General features: G+C 31.4%; 2 protein-coding genes and 1 long non-coding RNA gene across 3 annotated transcripts; 1 reads left to right on the forward strand and 2 right to left on the reverse strand.

Moving 5' to 3' along the window:
* Positions 1–110: 110 nt before the first annotated feature.
* LOC114188816 (purple acid phosphatase 18-like) lies at positions 111–3850 on the reverse strand. The gene is made up of 5 exons (XM_028077459.2): positions 3549–3850; positions 1486–2154; positions 1065–1253; positions 902–990; positions 111–733 (listed from the first exon to the last, which is right to left on the reverse strand). Exons 1-5 carry the CDS (start codon positions 3678–3680, stop codon positions 514–516), a joined length of 1299 nt encoding a protein of 432 aa, XP_027933260.2. The 5' UTR covers positions 3681–3850; the 3' UTR covers positions 111–513.
* Positions 3851–6693: 2843 nt separating this feature from the next.
* On the forward strand, positions 6694–13617 carry LOC114188477 (uncharacterized). Its single transcript, XM_085674818.1, has 8 exons — positions 6694–7003; positions 8241–8528; positions 8754–8924; positions 9586–9906; positions 10143–10445; positions 10747–11031; positions 11152–11439; positions 11680–13617. Exons 1-8 carry the CDS (start codon positions 6715–6717, stop codon positions 13389–13391), a joined length of 3657 nt encoding a protein of 1218 aa, XP_085530944.1. The 5' UTR covers positions 6694–6714; the 3' UTR covers positions 13392–13617.
* LOC146885812 (uncharacterized) lies at positions 11927–17013 on the reverse strand. The gene is made up of 2 exons (XR_014995856.1): positions 15908–17013; positions 11927–13998 (listed from the first exon to the last, which is right to left on the reverse strand). It is a non-coding gene; the product is annotated as an uncharacterized LOC146885812 (long non-coding RNA).
* Between the last annotated feature and the right edge of the window lie 5605 nt (positions 17014–22618).

Raw genomic sequence — 22618 nt, forward strand, 5'->3', positions numbered from 1 at the left:
GCCAGTTTTTAAAATGAAAAGGTTCTAGCCAGCATTCTTCATAATCCAAAATATTAAAGAAAGTATACTATTTTCCCATAACAAACAACAGCACTGTGCTACAGAGAGAGTGATAAAAGCCAAAATTATCTTTATATGTAATTCTAGACCATGTATTTTATAGTAAATACAAGAGCAAAGTATTGATATATCAGTCTCTACTCACTCCAACCACACAATGGCAACTCACTCAAGCTGCTATCACTATAGAGTTACTCATGTCATAACAAACAATACCATAAAAACAGACAACTAGCCTTATACTTAATTTATATAATATGGACTTAGATTAAATACAGGGAAAGAAGAAAAGACAAGTACTGAAATATGACAGTTTACTCACTCCCAGGACAAAACAAGGTCAAACCATTCAAGCTGCTACTTTAGTGCCATTTACTAATATGAGGCATTGTCTCATGATTTGCATTCAAGACCTGCCAATATGTTGTTGAGGAATAAAAGGATCAGGGACTTTTAAGGTGTCATAAGTTTATTCCTGAGTTCATTTCTCTTCTGATCAACACATCCTGAGCTGATCAAAGAGGTTATCCAGATATCATCAGATTTTACCGGCTCATCATCGTCATTCCTGTGCCAACTCCAGAAAGCATGTGTAGAGTTTACAATCTTTAGCTCACCGTGACCAAAACTGGCTTCACGGAATTCTGACCATATTGGCTGTGGATTTATATATCTGTCAACAAACAATAAGGTGATGTGACCACAAAAATCATAAGAATGACAGAAGATATATACAAGAAGCATGCATGTTGAGTTTTTACAAATTGAGTTTACATAGATTGTTTGGGATAACAAATGGTTAAGAGAAAGATATACTTGGTTTATGGTGAATCAGATTTACCTATGAGCTAAGCCTTCGTTGTTTCCTCCATCACCAATAGTTATATGGACTGAACCACAAGGGTCAACTCTTCCATTGTATACACGTTTCTGTCAATGAGACAAAGTACAGTTGAAAATCCTAACACAATCAAACTTAAAGAAACAAAACTCTGTAGGCATACCGAGCGTTCATAAGCATGCACATGACCAGCAAGAACTAAATCGACGCTAGCAGCATTAAGCAATGGCTCCATAGCTGCCATCATATCAGCCCCTTCACCTTGATGAGCCTTGTTACTATTATACCATGGCACATGAAATAACACAAGCAACCAAGGTGTCCTTTTCCTGTCCACCTTTGAAAGATCTTCCTACAGATCATAGACAAGAACATTAGGTCTGTGTCCACAAAGATATTTCAGCAAGACAGGTTAAGAAAGTGCAGAGTAAAACCAAAAACTAGAAAATGATAACCTAGGACAGAAGAAGCTTTTGTTTTCCACATTTATTCTCTCCAAGCACTTACTACTCAATAGTGGCAATAGATCAAGCAACAATTGTTAGAATATAGTAACTACTAATCAATTAGAGAAACCAACAAACCTTGAGCCATCTATATTGTTCAGAGTATTCATCATAATCTGCATAGGACCCAAGCATGATAATGTGAGCACCTGCAACTTCAAATGAATAAAAGAGATTTGAATTGGATCCGCTTTCCTCAAATGGCATTTTCCATCTGGAATTATAGGACACAAACCCATCCTTTAACAAAGGTATGCTCTCTACTTCATGGTTCCCTTGTGTTACCATCCATGGTCTTGCACTAGCAAGTGGCTGCACTAGCCTACCAAACGAGTCCCAGCGATGCTGGATATAATCAGCATATGCAAGATCTCCTGGAAGTAGGTGAACATTATACTTGCATTGGTCAATGTGATCCAATGTTGATTTAGTCCATTCAGTTTGACCCAAATCCCCAGCCACAGCAAAAGTGATTGGAAGTTGAGCTGGAGGAGTTCTGAGCTGGAACTCGGGACCTTGTCCACCGCATCGATAATAGTACACAGAATCATGTTCTAAAGGACCAATAACGGCATGGTGTATCTTTCCTGAGTTATAGAGCACATAACTGTAAGAGGTGGTCTCTCCTTCAGCTACAGAGCCATATTGCCCTGGCAGTGTTCCATATTCTACAATTGAAGGTGCAGAATTATCATCAGTGATCCAAGTAACTCTCATGTGCTGGTCTCCTGCTAAAGAAATGTGTACCTGGAATATAAGCTTTGATGATCAGAATCTGAATCAACTGAAACTAATTGAGTACCACAAAGTAACACTAACATGCTTAAAAAAGGATAGATATGATTGCTTAAGTAAAGATTCTTGGTTCACATTTCACAGGAAATTGTTCAAGAATTAGCATAAATTTCACCAAAGTAAAGGAGGGAAGTTTAAGTTCAAATAAGGAACATTCAATGGAAGTGTCTTGCAGAGTACAAGCATTACAACAAACAAACAATCACTACAAACAGATATCATGTAATGATTCCTCACAACTTATAAGACACCCTGTTTTAATGAGAAGTATAATCACAAACATATTGAGGGTGCACATTGAATACCTTCCACATTGCAGCGCCAACCTCCCAAAGAAATTTTCATCATAACATAATGAAAATCAAACATGACTCCAATTACAAAATGCTGCTAATGAACTAGTCTAATGTCACGGACCTGAACCAAGTAAAGTCACAAATCAAACTAGTGGGGCTTTACTGAATTTCACTTCACAACTCTCCCTATATCACAATTTCTATTACCTAAAATCCCAAAGGGAAAAAATATCAAAGAAAACATTACAGTAGCAGGGCCGAAAACGAAGAAGAACAAAGAATTGTGAGATCAAAAGGGACGAACCTTGAAATACCTCATTCATATATGTAATTCACAAAGTAAAGGGAAAACATTCTAAATTAAGACACACCAGAAACATAAACACTTAGTGTCGGTTTTTATGAGATTAAAAACTATTTTCTACCACAATTTCACACTACTTACTAATTAATCTCTCATGAAAATTCTATTATGTTTTGAAAATTATATCCAAAACAAGTGATCTAAAATCCTAAAAATACAAACACTTAGATGCTTTCTCTCATTTTTCTTTAATTTTCATGTTTTCAACCTATCTCCGCTCAATTCTACACAGCCATGTGCTTAACACCACTCTGCACCAACTTTCTGAACAACCTTTTCGTCCGCTAAACATTCTACTGGTATAGATTATTCCATTAGATTGTCAGTGACTAATCTTTATCGAAAAATCTGGTTAGGTCACTGGACTCTCTCATTCCGACTGCAAAACATAGAACCGAGATTATACTTAAAAGGCATCAAGTCCATTCCACCCAGTTTTAAGCGTGATCTTCTTGGTTGAACAACCTTGTTTACTTGCATGTTCAAAGTTAATAACAGTTTTGAAAATAAAAATGAAACATACCCATATTAATTTTTCTTTTTCTTTCCTTACAAAAACCCAGATTCTGAAACCAAAAGCACAAGAAAACAAAGAATGGAAAATAGTAACATTGATCAGCCATAAGCAAAAGGGTATATAAAAAAAGTGATTTAATTGAAGAATACAGAGTGATGAAGATTGTGACCTGTTGAGGGTAAGAGGAGGGTTGAGAATGCCATGGAAGATGCAAGGCTTTTCGAGGCGGAGGTCGAATGTAATCAGCAGCAACAGTTGCAGAATGAATCAATAAAACGGTTAGAAGAAGTTTCAGTTCCATTTGTGTGTCAACACAAACCTCTGGCAACAACGTTGGATCAGCACGACAACAATGTACTTCAGGAATCTATCATCATCATCACTGTTCACCACGCCGTGATTCAGGTCCGTGGATTTTGGCAATAGTGTGCACCACTTTTTGTTTTGTCACTGTGTAGTGTGACTAATTAGTTTATAATATTCACTCAAGTAGTGTTTGTTTCGTTTTGAATTTTTCTTTAAATAAACCACCAGTTTATCATTCATTAATGCTACAGAGTTTTATTTTTGCAGAGAAAATACCTGGTACAGAGTTAATATGGTACAACAAAAATTCGTTCTGTCGTTATTTATATAATAGGGAAAACGTAGCTGGTAACGTTTTTGTTGAGGTATTTTTTAATTTTTATAAGAATTTGAGTTAAGATGAATAATATTTGTTTTTAAAATATATATAATAAATTTTAAAATAGTTATTAAATAAAATAATTATTAGAAAAAAGTATTTTAAAATAATAATTAAAATAAAAGAGATTTGAAAAAAATGATTAAAAATAAATTAATTATAAAATAATTAATTTTTAAAATAATAATTAAAAATAAAATTAAAAAATAAAAAGTAGACGCAAAAGAAAAAGAAGATTTCTATTTATATATATTACTTTTCTTTTCTTTTTTTTTAACTTCTATCTATGGGTTTTATTTTCTTTAATTTTTTTAGTATTCATGTATTTCTTATTATTATTTCTGATTTATTAGTTCTTAAAACTTAAAAAATTATACACAAAGATGTTGTCACATCTACGTATATGTTAATGTATACAAGTGTTGTTATATCTTTGGGTATGTTAATACATGTAAAGATGATTCATTTTTTTTTTTACATATTATTTAATTTAATTTATCCTTTATAATATTGTTAATTGACTTTTTATAGTAATTGCTATTTTTCTTATTTTTTTTAAGTTGTCACGGGTTTTATTTTCATTTTTATTTTTTCATCATATTTGTAGTTTCTAAACTGATATATACTTCTTGCTATTACTTTCAATATCTATTTTTTAAGACTTAAAAAATACAAACATATTGATGGGAGAACACACGTGTTTCTACTAGTTATATATAAAGAGAACATACATCTTTGATGTTCTCTTTTATTTTCCAATTTTACTCTCTTAATTCTTATTTTTTTAATTTAAATAATTATTTAAAATAAAATAAAAAACTATTTTTCAGTTTTATTATTTTAGAACTACTTTTTTTTAATTCAAATAATTACTCACTACAAAAGGATTCTTTATTCATTTATATTTTAATAACTACTTTTTCAATTTTAAATAATTACTCACAATATTATTTACATTATAATATTTTATATTTTATTAACTAGAAGTTATTTTATGCATAGCTATATCTATACTTATATACACCTTTTCATTTATTTTTTTTCAATTTTATTATTTTAATTACTACTTTTAAAATTTAAATAATTTACATATATTTAAAATATAGTACATACATGTACTATCACATATGTGTTTACAGTAATATATATAGAGAAATTAAATTGAAAATAACCACTATCACGTGATATAACTATAGTCTAAAACGTGGACTTTTGTAAATTTAAAAGAATTAAAAAAAAATTAAAATTCTATGAATTGATAGATGTTATGTATCGATGCGATACTAATGTTAATTAACGAAAATATCAAATTAAACTTTTAAAAAAAATTAAAGAAAATAATAATAAAGAAACCAAAATAAATTAAATGAATAAAGGACTAAATTAATAATTATATCCATTTTATAATATCACTTTTCGTTAATTTATCTGAAAAAAAAAATGTAAGGTATCAATTGAATGGTGGCATGTCACGGGTGCAACATGGCTCAGAAAAGGCCAAACTAAAGGATGCGTATTTTAGTTATTCTACTTTTGTCACTTTCCCATTAAGTATTTATGATCGATGTTCATCCTCAATTCTAAAATAGTGTGCATGAAATGCAACTATAAATGAAATTAAATTGAGTATGACAACGATGTCCTTGAAAAATAAGTTAAAACCTATAATTTGAAATTGTAAAGATCAATTTGCTACTATTATGTTTTGGTGTCAAAAAAAAAAGGTGTTTCGGTAGCTTTGATCTACACGATTGAAAAAGGACCCACCCAACTTGTTTTTTATTTAAGTTATAAAAGAGATGTACACACTCATTTGGGATGCTTGGTCAATACGAAAAAAAAAAGGGAATAAAAGGAATGAACAATTTAATTTGAATTTTGGAAAAGGAAACCAATAAAGGATAAAAGAGAAATGCTAATAATAATAATAATAATATAGACTCTTTTATAATATTCTATAACTGAATAAAATGTGGATATTATAAACTAATGAAGTGATACTAACATTGAATGGATCTCTCTCACATGACATGAGAAGAGACAAAAGCTTAGCTTGATTTTATAGACAAAACTTTATCATGTATTTTCAAATGTTCTAAAAAGAGGATGTTCTTTTTTCTTTTTTTATTAGAAATCATATAATTTCATGTAAGCAATGGAATTTTAAATTTGAAGAAACGAAAGAGATTAAAATTCTAATCAATTAAGGAACATCAAGGGAAAACAAATAATTTTCGTTGATGTTTACATTTACGGGCTTTTATAGTTTTCTTAATTTTGTTTCAGGTTCATTAAATTTGAATAATCATTTGAGTTTTACTTTTTTTCGTTTTTATATTTTAAGACTTCATCATATAATTTTTATGTATTTAAATATTATCTAATTATATTTTACATCAAAACAATGTCCAATATTCTAAATTTGAAATTCAAGATACATGAAAAGAAGAATATTAAAGAATGTAAAGATAAAGACAAGGATTTAGAAAGTGAAAGAGAAAGAATAACGTGGAAGTTTTGCAGTTTGGTTCCTTCACTTGCTTGTGTATAATGTTTAATCTGATGCCACAGTTTGTGTGTGTATATATATGATTTCATTGTTTCTTGTTGAATTTATGATAAAGCAAGAAATTTTGTGTTGTGAGGAAAAATGTCTATCAGAACAAACCGCATGAAAGCAGTACCATCACTGCAGAGAAGGTTAACATCAGTTAAGAGCAGAGAGGAACCTAATATTTCTGATAAACTGGACAAGTTAATGGCGGATCTAACAGCCATTAAAGATTTGTTTTCAACAGTCAAAAGTAACGAAGACGAACTCCTTGACACGTTAAAACTTGTCGATGATCTTCTTCGCAACTTCAAAACAGATAAATTCTTCGACATTTCCAAGCGAATTTTGGAAACAGATAAACTCACAAATGCTGATCCACAAAAGGGTGAGCTCCTGCTAAATTCATTTGTTTAAATATTAAAGTCTTTTGTATATTATGTTTAATATTCTTTACCATTACAAATATGATGTTAGTTTGGAATGAGATCATGGTGTCTGATATTCATTTATATATTTGAGTAATTTGATTTGCCCTTACCAGTTCCAATTTGATGACTGCATGCTGTACATTTCTCTATTTTTGCTTATGATTTATTAGGGTTTTGGTTGCTATTACAGCCATTGAATAGTATGTTTGGAGACATTGATTTATTTAATGGATCCGAAAGAGGTAATTTATTATTAGAGTAATTTATTTATCAATTTCTTTTAGATAACCTGAATTGTTTGGATGAGAAATTTAAAAAAAATAATTAAATTTAAAATTGAAAAGGTACTTTAAAACAAATCTATAAAAATATATAAAAGATACTTTTTTTTTGTGTTCATATCTTATTTTTTCAATTTTATTTTTAATTATTATTTAAAAATTTAATTATTTTATAAATAATTTATCTTTAATCTTATTATAATTTTTTTTATTATTTTAAAAATATCTTTTATCTTTAACAATTATTTTAAATTTTGTTTTATGTACATATTTTATTTTTTTAATTTTATATTTAATAACTATTTTAAAATTTAATTGTATATTTTGATCTTCAAAAAATTAATCACTTCCACCTTTTTAAAAAATTAAAGGATTTATGTTTTTGCTAGTTAAAATAATAAAAAAAATTTGAACTCCATTTAAAAAAAATAAAAAAATTGAAATTTGACAACTAATCATTCCCTTCTTACATTTCTTTATACAAATTATACATATATGTACTAAAAAAATTAAATTATTAAATATTATTTGAATATTTAAATTTGGCTAATATTTTTAAATTTTAAATTTTAAAATATATATTTTAAAAAAAATTATCTTAAAAGAAAATTTCAATTACTTTATCAAAATAAAAAATAAAATAAAATAACTCAAATTTAAAAAAAAATAATTACAAGTAATTCAAATGTAATATATCAATTTAGTTAGATGCATCTCAACATTAAAATCCTTAAAATTTCTGAGAAGACTAGAGAATTTCATTGTCTATTTTGTTTTTGTGAGATTATATATAATAGAAAAACATACTATGCAAATTGGCATGTACTGATATATATATTTTTTTCCAAAGGAAAGTATTGTTAGGGAAATGTTATCATATTATTTGATATTATTATTTTATATGGACTTGTAGGGATTAATGAGCCATCTTCAAGTCAAAAGGCAGAAGAAAAGAGTGGAAAAAGAGATGAAACGATTGATGAAAAGATGGAGAATTTGGAGTACACGTTAGAGAACTTGAAGGCCAATTTGTCGACACTGAAGAAAAACGAAGAACTACGAAGAAAGTTAAGAGAAGTGGAAAATTTCCTTCAGAACTTCAACTCTAAGCTTGCAGAAGATGCAAATGAAAATGAAACAAAAGGATTAGAACAACCAACCCAAACATCAAGGGAGGAGATGAATCAAGACCTCACTGGAGGTGCGTAACATACCATTTTCTTATACAATATATATTAAATCATATTTGGTGAAAAAATAAAGAAAAACAAACTTAACTTGTATTGATACTTTTAAAATATAAATTTTAACTAATGTATAAATGAATTTTATTTTTGTTAAGAAACTTATTTTTTGTCTCCTAAAATTGTTTATAGAAAAACTTCTCTACCTATCACATTGATATTCATATCCTATTTGTGTATAGGAACTGATAAGCCATCTTCAAGCCAAGAGTCAAGAGACAAGAAGATCGTAGGAAAAGTTAAAAGTTCATCTGCGATTTCATCAGAAGATTCTAAACAAAGTGAAACAAAAAGTTCAGAGCTACCAAGACAAAAATCAAGGGATGAGTCAGATCAAGACTTGAAAGCCACTGGTAAGAACATAAATTTATTTTTTATAGAACAAAGTCTCTCATTAACATAAATGTAATATATTCTTTATTTAAAATATGCTGAAAACAAGAAAATTATATGTGAAATTTCATCTCTATATAAAATAAGACTCACAATTTTTTTATTGTTTCCAATAGATTTTAACCAATAATGAAGTGAGTATTCAAAAGATGATGTGAGAGACAAATGTTGCTATATGTATAGATGTTAGTTAAGGGTAATTATGAATTAGATTTTTGAAAATTCAGTTCTAAATCCAATACTAATTAAATAAAAGAGATTAAATTTATAAATCAGATATATTTTAACAAGATCAACTTTATTTGAATTTTTCCAATCCAATTTAAATTGGATTAAATTTATATTAAATTCACTTATAAACCTGAGATGGGATCAACCTCTCAGCTTGACATTTGGACATAAATGTTCTCCAAGCATATCTAATAGAGAGAAAAAAAACCTCTTTTAAACTGAAATCAGATTATATATAAATTATTTTGTAAAATTTATTTTGTGTTAACGTAGAAATTAATTTAAATTAGGGAAGAAATTTATTTTATTTTTTATTTTCTTCTAAAAGATTTTCTTTGAAAAATTTTATGACATTGATATCTTTATAATATATTTTATCTGTGCTCATAGGTATTGGTAAGTCACCTCCAAGCGAAGAGGAAGAAGACAAGAAGAGTATTGTAGAAAAAGATGTAGGGATTGATGAGAGGTTTGAGAGTTTGAAGTTTAAGCTAGACAAAATGAAGGCCATGTCTTCCACGGCCAAGGAGGACAAAGAACTCAGGGAAAAACTAAGAGTCATGGAAGATCTTCTTCGAAACTTCAATGCTAAAAATTTAGAAGAGACTTTAAGTTCCATAGAGGATTCTAATCAAAGTGAAAAGAAAAGTTCAGAGCTACGAAGCCAAACATCAAGGGATGAATTGGTAGATCAAAACCTGAAAACCGATGGTAAAATAACACTATATGTTGCCAACTTGCAATCATACTTGCTTCACATGTAAAATTAAATAAAAATATAATTAAATTTTTGTTGTTTTATATAGATTTTAACTAATGATAAATTTCATTTTCAGCATGTGATATCAGAGAAAATAGTGATGCTTGCTTTTTGTATTTTTGTATATTTTTCTAATATGACATGAAACATATATATATCTCATTTGATACTTTATTTGTGCTCATAGGTGTTGATAAGTCATCTTCAACGCAAGAGTCAGAAGGCAAAACGAATTTGGAAAAGGATGTACCCATTGATGAAAAGTTGGAGGTTTTGAAGTCGGAGCTAAAAACCATGATGACCAGGTTTTCATCAGTGAAGGAAAATGAAGAACAACGTGACAGGTTAAGAACCCTTGAAGATCTTTTTCAGAACTTGGAGGAGATTGTTAAGTCTGCAGAAGATGCAAACCAAAGTGAAACAAAAGGTTCAGAACAACCAAACCAGACATCAAGGGATGAGTTGGTGGATCAAGACCTAAATGCCAATGGTATGTTATTTATAAAACCATCAATTACTTATTTATTTTAGTAATAAATATAATTGATGTATTTGGACAAAATTTAACCTTAAACATCTCTAAGTGAGAAAAATAAAAAAATGCCAAGTCAATCTATAAACTAAAATCATCTTATGTATAGGTTTTGTAAAACCTATTTCATATTAATTTATCTAAAATATAATTTTTAATTAATGTATAAATTGGTCTAAGTTTATGAAAAAACTTATTTTTTTTCTCCTATAGATAATTTCCGCATATATTGATATCTGTATTTTATTTGTGCTCATAGGTATTGAAAAGCCACCTTCAAGCCAAGAGACACAAGACAAGAAGAGTAATGTAGAAAAAGATAAAACGATAGAAGAAAAGTTTGAAAGTTTTATGTCCAAGCTAGACAAAATAAAGGGGATGCCTTCCACAACAAAGGAAAGTGAAGAACTTAAGCAAAAATTAAGAGACGTGGAAGATCTTATTCGGAAATTCAATTCTAATCAAAGTGAAACAAAAAATTTAGAGCTACCAACACAAAGGAAAAGTGATGATGAGTCGATGGACCAAGGCCTCAAAGCCACTGGTAAGAATGTTCTAGCATGTTCAAAAAAGTGAATATTCAAAAAATGATTTGTGTGGTACAATGTTCTTGCATTTTTTATCTGTTATGTCTTGAAATTCCATATTTTATTTGTGATCATAGGTGTGGATATACTATCTTCAACCCTAGAGTCAAAAGAAGAAACTTTGCCGGAAAAATATGTACCCATTGATGAAAAGTTGGAGAGTTTGAAGTTGGAACTAGACAACATGAAGGCCAAGTTTTCCCCAGTGAAGGAAAATGAAGAAATGCGTAAAACGTTAAGAACCCTAGAAGATCATCTTCAAAGCTTTGATATTCCCGCAGAAGATGCAAACCCAAGTGGAACAAAAGGTTCAGAGCTAACAAGCCAAATATCAAGGGGAGAGTTGGAGGATCAAGTCCTTAAAGGTATTTATTTGTATAAACATCAGTCATATAATTAGTAATAACCTTGGTTTTAGGTTATGGCTGCGATTGCGATTTTTATCTTAATCCTTTATACAGTGAAAAGTTGCCCAGAAATGTAATAGCAAAACTTTCATCGTTTGACATGATGAAAAACTAGAGAAAAATATGACTACAATCACGACACGACATATTACAATAGCTTGAAAAACTTACATTTTTCAATTATAATTGTTGTTTCAGTCCGTAATTTGGAAAAAGACGTATCAGATGATGATGAAAAGGTGGAGAGTTTGAAGTCTGAGATAGACAACAAGAAGGCAGATTCAAAAAAATTGGAGGAAAATGAGGAAAATCTTCTCAGAAACACCAACAAAACAGTCTCGGATGAGAATGTCGAGCGTAAAGTTTCGAAGGAGGAGGTGGTAGATAAAGTGGTGGAGGCCATTAATAAAAAGATCAAGAAATCAACTAAAAAGCTCGGTGTTAGTGAAACTGAAACAAAGGCTAATGAATCATCAGAAAAAGGAAAAACATCCAAGACAGTGCATTACCCCATACTGTCTTTAAGCCGACGCCATGAGGATGTGGAGCTAGTCTTGAAAAGGTTCCAAGCCAGTTATGATGCCCTTAATCCTCATTCAAAAGTTTGCTGTTTGTCTCTCTCAATTTTCCCAGAAAATTTTGTTATGATGAAAAGAAATGTAATTTACTGGTGGATTGGCGAGGGGTTTGTAAAGAAGTCAACAGAGAAAACATCTGAAGAAGAAGGCGAGGATGTTTTTGACGAGCTTCTGAATTCTAAGCTGATTGTGCCACATGGTACGGGAAAGTGTCCTATTGTGAACAAATTCAAACTTAATCCTTGGATCCGCCACATGTTGGTATCATCTGTGCTGGCAGAAAATAAACAACCCTTTAGATTTTATTCACAAATAACAACCTCTTCCCACCAAAATCATGCTGATTATGGTTGCCTAGTACTTGACCAGACAAAAGTTCAAATAGGTGGTGACTTTGCTTCGAAATCTGACCATTGGAGAAGTGTTTTCAATCTTCATGCTAGTTATCTCACTATTGAACCTCAATGGATGGCTAAAATGAAGAAGTTGGTGGTGCTTCAGCTTGGTCGTTGGCAAGAGTCTCCTAAACATCACATTGAAGTTGCTGGTACAGAATTCATGACAGACTCAAAAGCTCAAAAGCATCTGAAATATCTCAGTCTTCGTGGTATATCAAGAATATCAGCTTTGCCACCCTCCATTGCTCAACTTGTTAGCCTAGAAATTCTTGACCTCAAGGCTTGTCATAATCTCGAAACCTTACCTAATGAAATTACTTCATTGAAAAAGCTCACACACTTGGATGTGTCACAGTGCTACTTGTTGGAGAGTATGCCAAAGGGGATTGGGAAGCTCTCTGAGCTTCAAGTACTGAAGGGATTTGTAGTAGGCAGTTCCAACAAGACTCCTACAGTATCGGATCTTGCAAACTTTAAAAAGTTGAAACGATTGAGCATACACATTGGAAGTGAGGCTGTGATCCAAGATAAAGAGTTTGAAAGCCTGAGCAACTCACAAGTTAAATGTCTCAAAATATCATGGGGTGTGTCATCTAACACGAAGTACAAAGATATTGAAATCGTTCTCCCACAAGGTTTGGAAAAGTTAAACATTGAAGGCTTTCCTAGTGAGCAAACTCCAACATGGTTGATGATAAACCACCTACCTCTTGCATTGAAAAAACTATACATAATAGGAGGCAAACTCAGGAGCATACATAATGAAAATAATAGAGCATTAGAATATTGTAAGGTGGAGATCTTGCGTCTGAAATACCTAAAGAATCTTCAAATTGATATGGAGCATTTGAGAGAGTTGTTTCCTTCACTGAGGTATGCCGAGGTGAAACAAGTCTCAAATCTTTACGATGAATGGAGCATCATGGATGGTTAAAGTACACCCAATTCATAAAATGTTCAATGTATGTTATTTGAAGGGAAATTTAGTTCACACGAATAATTGTTTGTACATATGATTCCAAACCATGTATATTTATTTGTTCTGTGTGTTCCAAGACTGAGTGATGAAAAAGTTCAGAAAATATAAATAAGTTCTGTGGTGGGTTAGTGATTATTGTAACTAAACTTATGTTGTGTATCTGATGCATTAGTTGTTATTTCTTATTTTCTTTTATATATTAATCATTTTTATTTTTCAGTTTGAATTAATGAATGATATTTCATTTCTAGCCACACCTCATAATCTCATCATATTATAATTAAAACCAAATGAATTAATCATACTACCAACAAGGCATCTTAGTACACCAAAATCTTATATAACTTGTATATGGAACAACAAACAACAAGGTATGATCATTTGTCACTCCACATGGAGAAAAATCTAGATAGAAACCTAGGGAGTTTGGGACCTTATAGGTAGATAGTGGTGGGGCTATATGATGTGTTGGGCTAGATTAGTCTTTGTAACATATTACTATACGCTAGTACTTTTGAGTCACATTTATATATTTTAATATATGTTTGGACTGCTGTCAAACCTGCATAGAAAAGAGTTAAGAACACAAAATAAATGGATTTTCTAAGCCGTGGAAAAACACTATCCTTAAGATTTATTCGCCATATTCGCAAATTTTTCAGGATATAACAGGAATTTCTTGATTAATTTCGTGGTATTCAGAATCTAGCAAGATAATCTTTGAGCAGAGTGAATAAATATCCAGGATAATAAAGAAGAAAAGAGAGAAGATTCAGTTAGGAGTGAAATTATTCTGGAAATGGTCAAGGTTGTGCATAACATTCATTAACAAACTCCTACTTTTCTGCGATATGTGGGAAAAGGATATTTCAGATGCAGATGAGAAGAATAGGGATCTTTTTGGAATACCCAATTTTACAACAATCCCCCACATATTCCAAAAGGTCAAAGATAGAAAGAAAAAGAAGAACCTAGGTCTCATATAAGATGTAATGCATCATATGGTATAGCAAGTTATATGAACCAGTCTTAAACTAAGAAACTTAACACACATTATAGTTGGTGTAACAAGCTATATGAACCAAAGACACTTGTTGTGTGTTAGCAGTTTATCAATCACAGTATACCTCCACAATTTTTGTCATTATCGCTGTGTTGCGCTTACTAGGTCATGCACGTGCCCAATATTTATGAGTACTCTAGAGATCATGCCAAAATCTCATACAAGCGGCTTCACTCGACACTCATATAGGTGATTTCATCAAATATCTTGCAAATCATACACCACCCATAAGAGATATGAAAATCATTACACTTTGTTTCCACTAAAATTGTTACACCATAGAGAATTTTAATTACAAAGTTTAACTTCTCAACAATGCAATCTCTAGCACTTTCACACACCATAGGAATGGACATAATTGATTTAAAATCAATTTAGTGCTATCAGAACTAACAAGTAACTTGTTTTTACCCATATAAACCTTATTCATAGGTTCTCGAATTACAAAGGTTGGGTTACCATCACTTGTTTGTTTCAAGTGGCTTAAGTCTCATTCCTCTCGATGTTTCATTAATCATATTTCTTCCTAGGGTTTTGTTAGAGGATTTGCAAAATTCCATTTTGATTTCACACAATCAATGGAAATTGTTCCACTCTTTAGCTAACTATTGCCGATTGACATTGACACATTTCATTCATAGTGGAATGTTAACTAAGAAGTTCATCAACTACTCAGCTTCAATATAAGACATCTCAAGGGTAACTAACTCATATCATTATTGATCTAGCAATAATGTTTACCTGGTTGATCTCCACAAAATCACACCACCCCAAGTGTGAATACTTAACTAGCGGTGGGTTTTGTCTCATCTTAATTAAAGATCCAATTAACATCAACTCTTCTAATACAATGGAAAATCCACTATTCAATGGTATAATCCATTGAATATCTTAAGTATTTCACAAAACTCAATATTCCTAAATAGAATATTAAGTGCACATTCTCAGTCTACTTACTACATAAGTAATATTTGATCTAAAAGAACCCGTCAAAAGTAGTAAGTTTTCAATTATCTTAACATACTAAGATCAAGAAAAATAATTCTCGTTTATTTTAATTTAGAATTAGTATCATAAAAAATATCACTTAATTGAAGTGATTCTCTAAACTTTCTAAGAAGTTTTTTATATACTATCTGCCTTCTTTATGATTCTAACTTCTAAAATCACATTAATTTCACCTAGAAAAAACTTTATATTTAAAAATAAAATTCCAAAAACATCTTAGTTCAAGAGACTATTTCATTGCTTATATCAATCATTAGCATGTCATCCAAATTTAGAATACTATCAATATCTTATTTCACTGGGTGAAAAGCCATAACAACTAATTATTTTCTTTTCCTTAAAAATAATTAAATTCACTTAAAAAAAAAAAACTTTCCTCCTCGTAAATGAGTAATATTACCTGCACCCACAGCCTTAAATAACCACCAAAGTAAAAATGGGTTGAAAACCTCATGTTGGGAGACAGACCACGTGCTCAGTCTCTGCCTCCTTATCTCTTATTTGCCCTTGGTGCAGACTGGCAAGCTAAAACAGTATTCGATTTCGTAAAATCTCCATCTCGTGGCTGCTCTCTCCAGATTGCCCTGCGCTCCTAAACCCAGCCATTGTTATGACTTCCTCCGCCAGCCAAAGCCCACAGTGTCATCATCGGTAACGTCGAACACCATCTCCCTATTCCCTTCTTCAACGTGAGACACTCTAGTACTCTCCGTTGTAGTTGACGCGGTCACCACGCCACGCCAGTGCCTTAGCCGGCGAGCCGAAGCCATCAGACGCGTCCCCGCCCGTCATTAAAGGTTGGAGGCGCTATCAGAAGCTTCTCCCTCACAAATCTGAACGCGCCAGCCACTAGAAAACATATCCTTCCGATCGCCACCACCTACGAAGGTCACAGCAGCAGCAACACCACCGATCGACGCTCGCCGGAGATCCTTCGCTCATTGAACGTCGTTGCCGTCATCGCGGTCCTCCCCATCCTCTCCTGCATTCACTCAGCTGATGCCTCCAACAAAACCCACGCGCACGAGGCTGCGCTTTCACCCTTCGTCTCCAGAATACTGGCGAACTTCGTGCGCTGCCTCCGCGACCCAGACTCCATGGGTGCGCTATAGGCGTGTGTAATAACTCAGCAGTCGTTCTCCTCCTTCCTTAAGCCGTTGGCGAAGGTGCTCTTCACAGAGCAGGACCCCACTTGTAGGTCGTCATCGCGCTTTGTCTTGCCTCCCCCGTCGACAGGGCTCCAGATCTGGCCTCTGAACCATCAGTCTTAGACTTAGGTCAGTGTACACATACCAGTGTTCGGAAAGGTTTTTGAATCGATAATTCAACCTTATATCTTCCCTTCGACATCCATAACAAAAAATTAGGAGATGGGAGCTTATGTATTACTTCGAGCGCCAGTTCTCATTCCTTCCTGAGGGAGAGAAAATGAAATATAGGATAAATTACTTTACTTTTCTTTCTGAATTTTGAAATTTTATAAACACATTTTCCACCTATTCTTTTATTAAATGTCAGTGTCAATCTGATGGAAACTATTCTTTATTTCGAATTTTAAATTATATCTAATTAAATTTTAAATCTTTATTAAACATTAGAGTCGGTTTTACCGATCCTATTATTAATCTTTTAGTGTGAATAAAGGCCGCTTTAATCTAATTTTTTTTTTTTTTATAATTTATTAATCGGTAATGTCGGTTTCATCCACGTTTCATTTTCATTTTTTAAATTCAAAATTAATCTTGTAGTACTAACGGAACCAACATTAATCCAATTATTTTATTTTTAAAATTCATTAGTTAGTAGCGTCGTCGTCTGTTTGCCTTGCTTTCACCGACGCAATTTTCTGTCACTAAAAGCCCATCGGTTACCTGTGGAGGTTTCTTTGTTTGTTCGAATCGTGCAATTTGAAACCTTATTTCCTAATGCACTTTTTATTAAATTTTCGGAGAGAGGGAAGTTGTGTCAAAATAGATCGGTTTCATCCGAAAAAAGTAGTGCAAAAATGGAACGAATTCAGTTAAGCATAGTTGAAGTTGTTTCAAATTAAAAAGACTTTAATATATTCAGTAGAAGTTCTAAGAGATTGAAACGACTTCACTTAAGTTATTTATGAGAATAATTAAAGTCGTGCTTGAACGGTAAGATATAATGGGGGCCGAACAACAGCAAGACCAAAACACAATCAAAAGACTGAATAACTCTCTTTGTATTATTTACGTAACGTGGGAAATTGTTTGTAAAAGAAGAAGAAGAAGTTGATATCAGCAATTACAGAGAAGAAAGATTGCAGAACCAGAAACCCCCCCCCCCCCCCCCCCCCCCCCCCTTCTAACATTTTGGCCCTATATTTACTTGAGGCCCCACACAAAATCCTGCAAACGTGAATTCGTTATTCTCTCCTTCTTGCTGCTCCTCTGTTGTCCTTTGGGTTTGTTAATTGCCAGTTGTCCCACTTTCTCAACAAACTTCTCAGACTTCATTTTTTTTCCAATTCTACCCTTGCCTCATTATCTGATATAACATTAGACAAGTAAAGTCTTGTCAAAATGGGACAACTTCATTTACAAAGAAGTCTTGCTATAATGGCACTACTTCAATGTATTGGGCTTCAAGAGAAGTCTTGCCATAACGGCACGACTTCCATGTGAATTTGTAGCAAAGTCTTTCCATAATGGCAAGACTTCAATTGAATCGTATTATTGTAAAAAAATTATTTGGTTCTAATAATATTAAATTGAATAAAAAATTAAAATTTTATTGTATATAATAAATTATAGAAGAATAAAATAGATATAAAAATGTAAAGAAAAGAAAAAGTGTTTTTAATAACAAATATATGAAATCCAATAATTTTTTGGATGATATATATTAAAATAAAAGTGAACAACAAAGTCGATAAATTGAAGTTATGAGAGTTAAAAAAAATAAAATTTCATTGTCTATTTGGGCAGTTGCTTCAGTTATTTATGACCAATACTTCTACAAAAGGAACATTTCTTTGGTTTATTTGATAGTGACTAGTCCATTTCGTTGTGGATACGAGTTGTAATTAGGAATGTCAAAAAAATCCGTACCCGAGGGTATCCGCGCATAAAACCCGCAACGGGTAGGAAATGGATATTAAAAATGGATATCCGCTACCCGTGGGTATGGGTATTTTTGATACCCGTATGTTAACGGGGTGGGTACGGGTATCATAGTATCCGTACCCGTGGATACCCGTACCCGCTAAACTTTAATTCAGAAAAATACCCTTATATATATATATATATTAGTAAAAAATATTATGAGTCTTCATTCAATAATGGTGGTCAGATTCTTACCCCACAAATGAGTAAATTACTTCCATATACTGTGGAGACATTGATGTGTCTCTAAGACTGGTTATGGACAACATGAAACTTTATCCAATGTTGCAAGAGGTGGACATTGATGATGTTAGTAATTTCTTTAATATTTTATTCAAAAATAAACTACTATATAAATTGTTAGTGATTTTTTATTTGTTTGTTTTTCAAGAATCAATCGGAGAAAGGGGACTTGTTGATCCAAGCACTAATTATGGTTAAATATTTATTTTTTAAAATATTTTTGTAAATACCCGCGGGTACCCATGGATACCCGCAGATATGAAAAAAATAGACGGGTACCCGCATAACGGATACCCGACGGATATGGGTACGGATACGGGATGAATATTTATCCAGCGGATAGGGTACGGGGGAGCTACTACCCGTACCCTACCCGCCCCGTTGACATCCCTAGTTGTAATTCGTCTTCTTGGTTTTTGGTGTCACATGTGCGAGTCAGGCATTAAATTTGGACCAGTAAACGACAACGAAGAAGACTTCATTGTGGCACATAGTCTAAATAGCTTTCACATCCTATTATAATGGACAAAATCATCATGAAATTTTCAACTACTTATACGCAATATTATTTAATTAATTAATATCACTAAAAAGATATTTATTTTTTAATTTGCCCAACTGAAGTCGTCTGAATATGATACGACTTCTTCATTACCAATATAATAGTGAAGTTTCTCTAATATGACACGACTTCTTCATTAAAAATTTAATATTGAAATCTCCCCTTATTGGCACGACTTTGCTTAAACAGTTAATTAAAGTCGTCTCAATTTGGCACGACTTCTTAACAACAAGAAAGTTTTTCCATGCTGATATAACTTCATATTATTTTAATTAAAGTCGTCTTATATTGACACAACTTCTTTGATGTGAAATCGTGTCATCTTGCCACAACTTACCCTTCGCTAAAATTTTTAAAGTTTTTGCATCTTTTGGTAATTACAAAAGTAAATTGTACCCTTATAGAAAAAAACCACTTGTGAAAGCTAAATCTTTATAGTGTAAAATTTAATATGTAATTGACAAAAATTAAGTTATAATTCTTATTTCTATTATAAAATAAGGTAATATTTAAAGACTCTATTTCTATTATTTTCTTTTTGTTTCTTTTAGGAGAGAAAAAAAAAAAAAAACCAGAAGTACCTACCTATTCCTGTATTGCAAGATCACATACCCGGTATTCATATCATAGTTCATCCGATCCCTAATGGAAAATTTAGGTATTTAATATTTTATTTTTATCATGAATTAATGTATCAATTCATTAATAATTAATATAATTATGTGATAAATTTTGGATCTATATAAATAGAAGCATGTAGTTGAACATAATTATTATTTGATATAAATCACTTCGCTTCGTATCAAATCAACTCATATTCATGAGTGATTTTGAAAGTATTAAAATTCAATTTTCTTACGTAAATTTTCTAAAATTTAAGTGTGAAACCCCTTATGTATGCAAATGTAGTTCATTTGATTTTCTTTTAATTCTTCTTTTTTAATTTTGGTTTTTAAATGTTCAAATTATGGTCGTTATTTGTATATTTTGCACTAAAATTTAATGAGTTAATTGAATAAAGACGTGAACTCTGTTATATTATCTTAAAAAATATTAAATGTTTATGTTTATAATTAATTATAAAAGTGTTAATTGGTCTAAAGAAAGATTACTCGATCGAATTACATGCACAATTGTGATAAATTAATCTAAAGAAAGATTTATTGTTTGAGATGTTTTATTATCAATATTTAATAATTATAACAAGGGTACTACTTATTTGGTGTGATGTAACTTTAGATGGAACGGTGAATGGACCTTGCAAACAAATTAAAAATTATGCACACAAATATACAAATACAAATGAATTAACTAATGAAATTAAAAGTGTAGGGATAAAAAATACACACAACAAATTTATATTGATTCACCTTCACACGAGGTTATATTTAGTCTGTTAAGTAACTTATCTAAAAAATTTCATTAATAACGAGTATCTATTCAAAGTGATAATCTCGGTGCCACAAATCTAGATACTAATCATGTCTTCCACTCTTGAACAAAACATATTACCTTAGCCTATCACTTAGTCCGAAAAAATGTACATGGCAAATTTCGAGTGTCTTTTGTGTCTATTAATGATTAACTTGCTAATATTTTCACAAAGCCTCTGTTTTGGCCCCGATTCGAGTCCTTGTCGTCCAAGTTGCATCTCTCTCCAAATTACACAACTTGTGGGGGAGATATTAATCATAATAATTAATTTCAAAATATCTTTAATTATTCAAATTTGTAAATATATTGGACACCTAATTAGAGAAGAATCAATAGAGATTTATTAACTTGATTCACTCCTAAATTGAGCCTGTTAGCCTGTTAGTCTATTTATATGAAAAAAACTCATAACAAATCATCGTTTTCATCTTTATATAACTTTTATGTGTGTTTTAAATTTGCAAATATTTTTCTTGCGTTTTTAAATACGGAAGTAATTTCTTGCAAAAACATTTTCAAGCTTTTCTACGAAAATTAATTTATAGGCATATTTTGTCTATTAATAATTAGAGGTGACAATTAGGGTCTGGCCTGTCAGGTTGGCCCGCATGCCCGCAAAAAAAATGCGGGGCGGGCCAGGGTAGTGAGCTTGTAGGCCCGCATAAGTCCGGCCTACATAGGTCTGCGGCCTGCACGGACCGACCCACAAGTCCGCATAAAATTTAAAAAAAAAACAAAAAAAACTTGCACTTGTGTATATTAATTACTTCTTTTATGGATTCTTGCATTAACGTTTCAAATTCTTGTATAACTGGAAAAGACATGTATTATGTATTTTTAATGTGCTAAAATTTAAACAATACATTGTGTATGTCATAGTATGAATATGATGAAAATGTTGAAATATCAATTTATCATATAATTTCCCAAAGTCTTTACTTAATTTTGTGAACTTCTTAAAGTTTTCCAATTTTTAAACATTAAAAATTTATCATAAAAATTAAAAAAAAATTAAAAAAAACTAAAAAAAGCGGACCAGTCTGCAGGCTCGCGGGCTAAGGAATACGCGGGGCGAGCCAGCCCGCGTTGTGCGAGCCTTATGCGGGCAGGGCCTAAACGGCCGGCCCACATTGCCACTCATAATAATTTATTTAAATCATTATATACTTTTAAATGTAATTTTATCTAGTTTTAAATTCTGTACATGTTGATAAATTATTTTAATTAAATAAACTATTTTTCCCATACTTAATTGAAACCTAATAATAAGTACTAGAGTATGAGATAAATAATTAAAACATGTAAGTTTTGTCAATTAAAATAGAAAAACAAAAGTTGTAGATTGTTATAAAGATATCTTCATTAAAAAAAATACCATTACCCATAAAAATACTAAGAATTATTTGATTTTGTCTAGAACTAGCACTCCAAACAACCCAAAAAAGTGTATTGGTAAAAACAAAATAGATTTTGAATCCATTTTGTTTAGGTACCACCGAATTCAACATTATAAGCTTTGCTGTACAAACTAAAAATTAATGTTGAATTTGACAATATTAAATAAGAAGCCAATCTAATAAATTATGTATCCAAATTTTAAAAATAAGAGTAGAAAACATATATCAATTACTTGGTTATCCCAATATCAAGAACCACAAACCAAATTAAAAGATACATTAGATTCCCACGAATATCAAACTAAAGTACAGTTGCAAGACGAGAGGATGAACTTCCCTATGTT

Source organism: Vigna unguiculata, chromosome 6 (assembly GCF_037176805.1).
Source record: "Vigna unguiculata cultivar grain cowpea cultivar isolate G323 ecotype 2 chromosome 6, ASM3717680v1, whole genome shotgun sequence".
NCBI lineage: Eukaryota > Viridiplantae > Streptophyta > Magnoliopsida > Fabales > Fabaceae > Vigna > Vigna unguiculata.

Excerpts from the sequence above, each read along its gene's own strand:
- LOC114188816 (XM_028077459.2), bottom strand. The coding sequence starts at position 3,680 with ATGGAACTGAAACTTCTTCTAACCGTTTTATTGATTCATTCTGCAACT. Across the intron at positions 1,254-1,485 it reads AACAATATAGATGGCTCAAG|GAAGATCTTTCAAAGGTGGA; the intron begins GTTTGTTGGTTT and ends TATGATCTGTAG. Across the intron at positions 991-1,064 it reads TGCATGCTTATGAACGCTCG|AAACGTGTATACAATGGAAG; the intron begins GTATGCCTACAG and ends TCTCATTGACAG.
- LOC114188477 (XM_085674818.1), top strand. The coding sequence starts at position 6,715 with ATGTCTATCAGAACAAACCGCATGAAAGCAGTACCATCACTGCAGAGA. Across the intron at positions 8,925-9,585 it reads TCAAGACTTGAAAGCCACTG|GTATTGGTAAGTCACCTCCA; the intron begins GTAAGAACATAA and ends CTGTGCTCATAG. Across the intron at positions 9,907-10,142 it reads TCAAAACCTGAAAACCGATG|GTGTTGATAAGTCATCTTCA; the intron begins GTAAAATAACAC and ends TTGTGCTCATAG.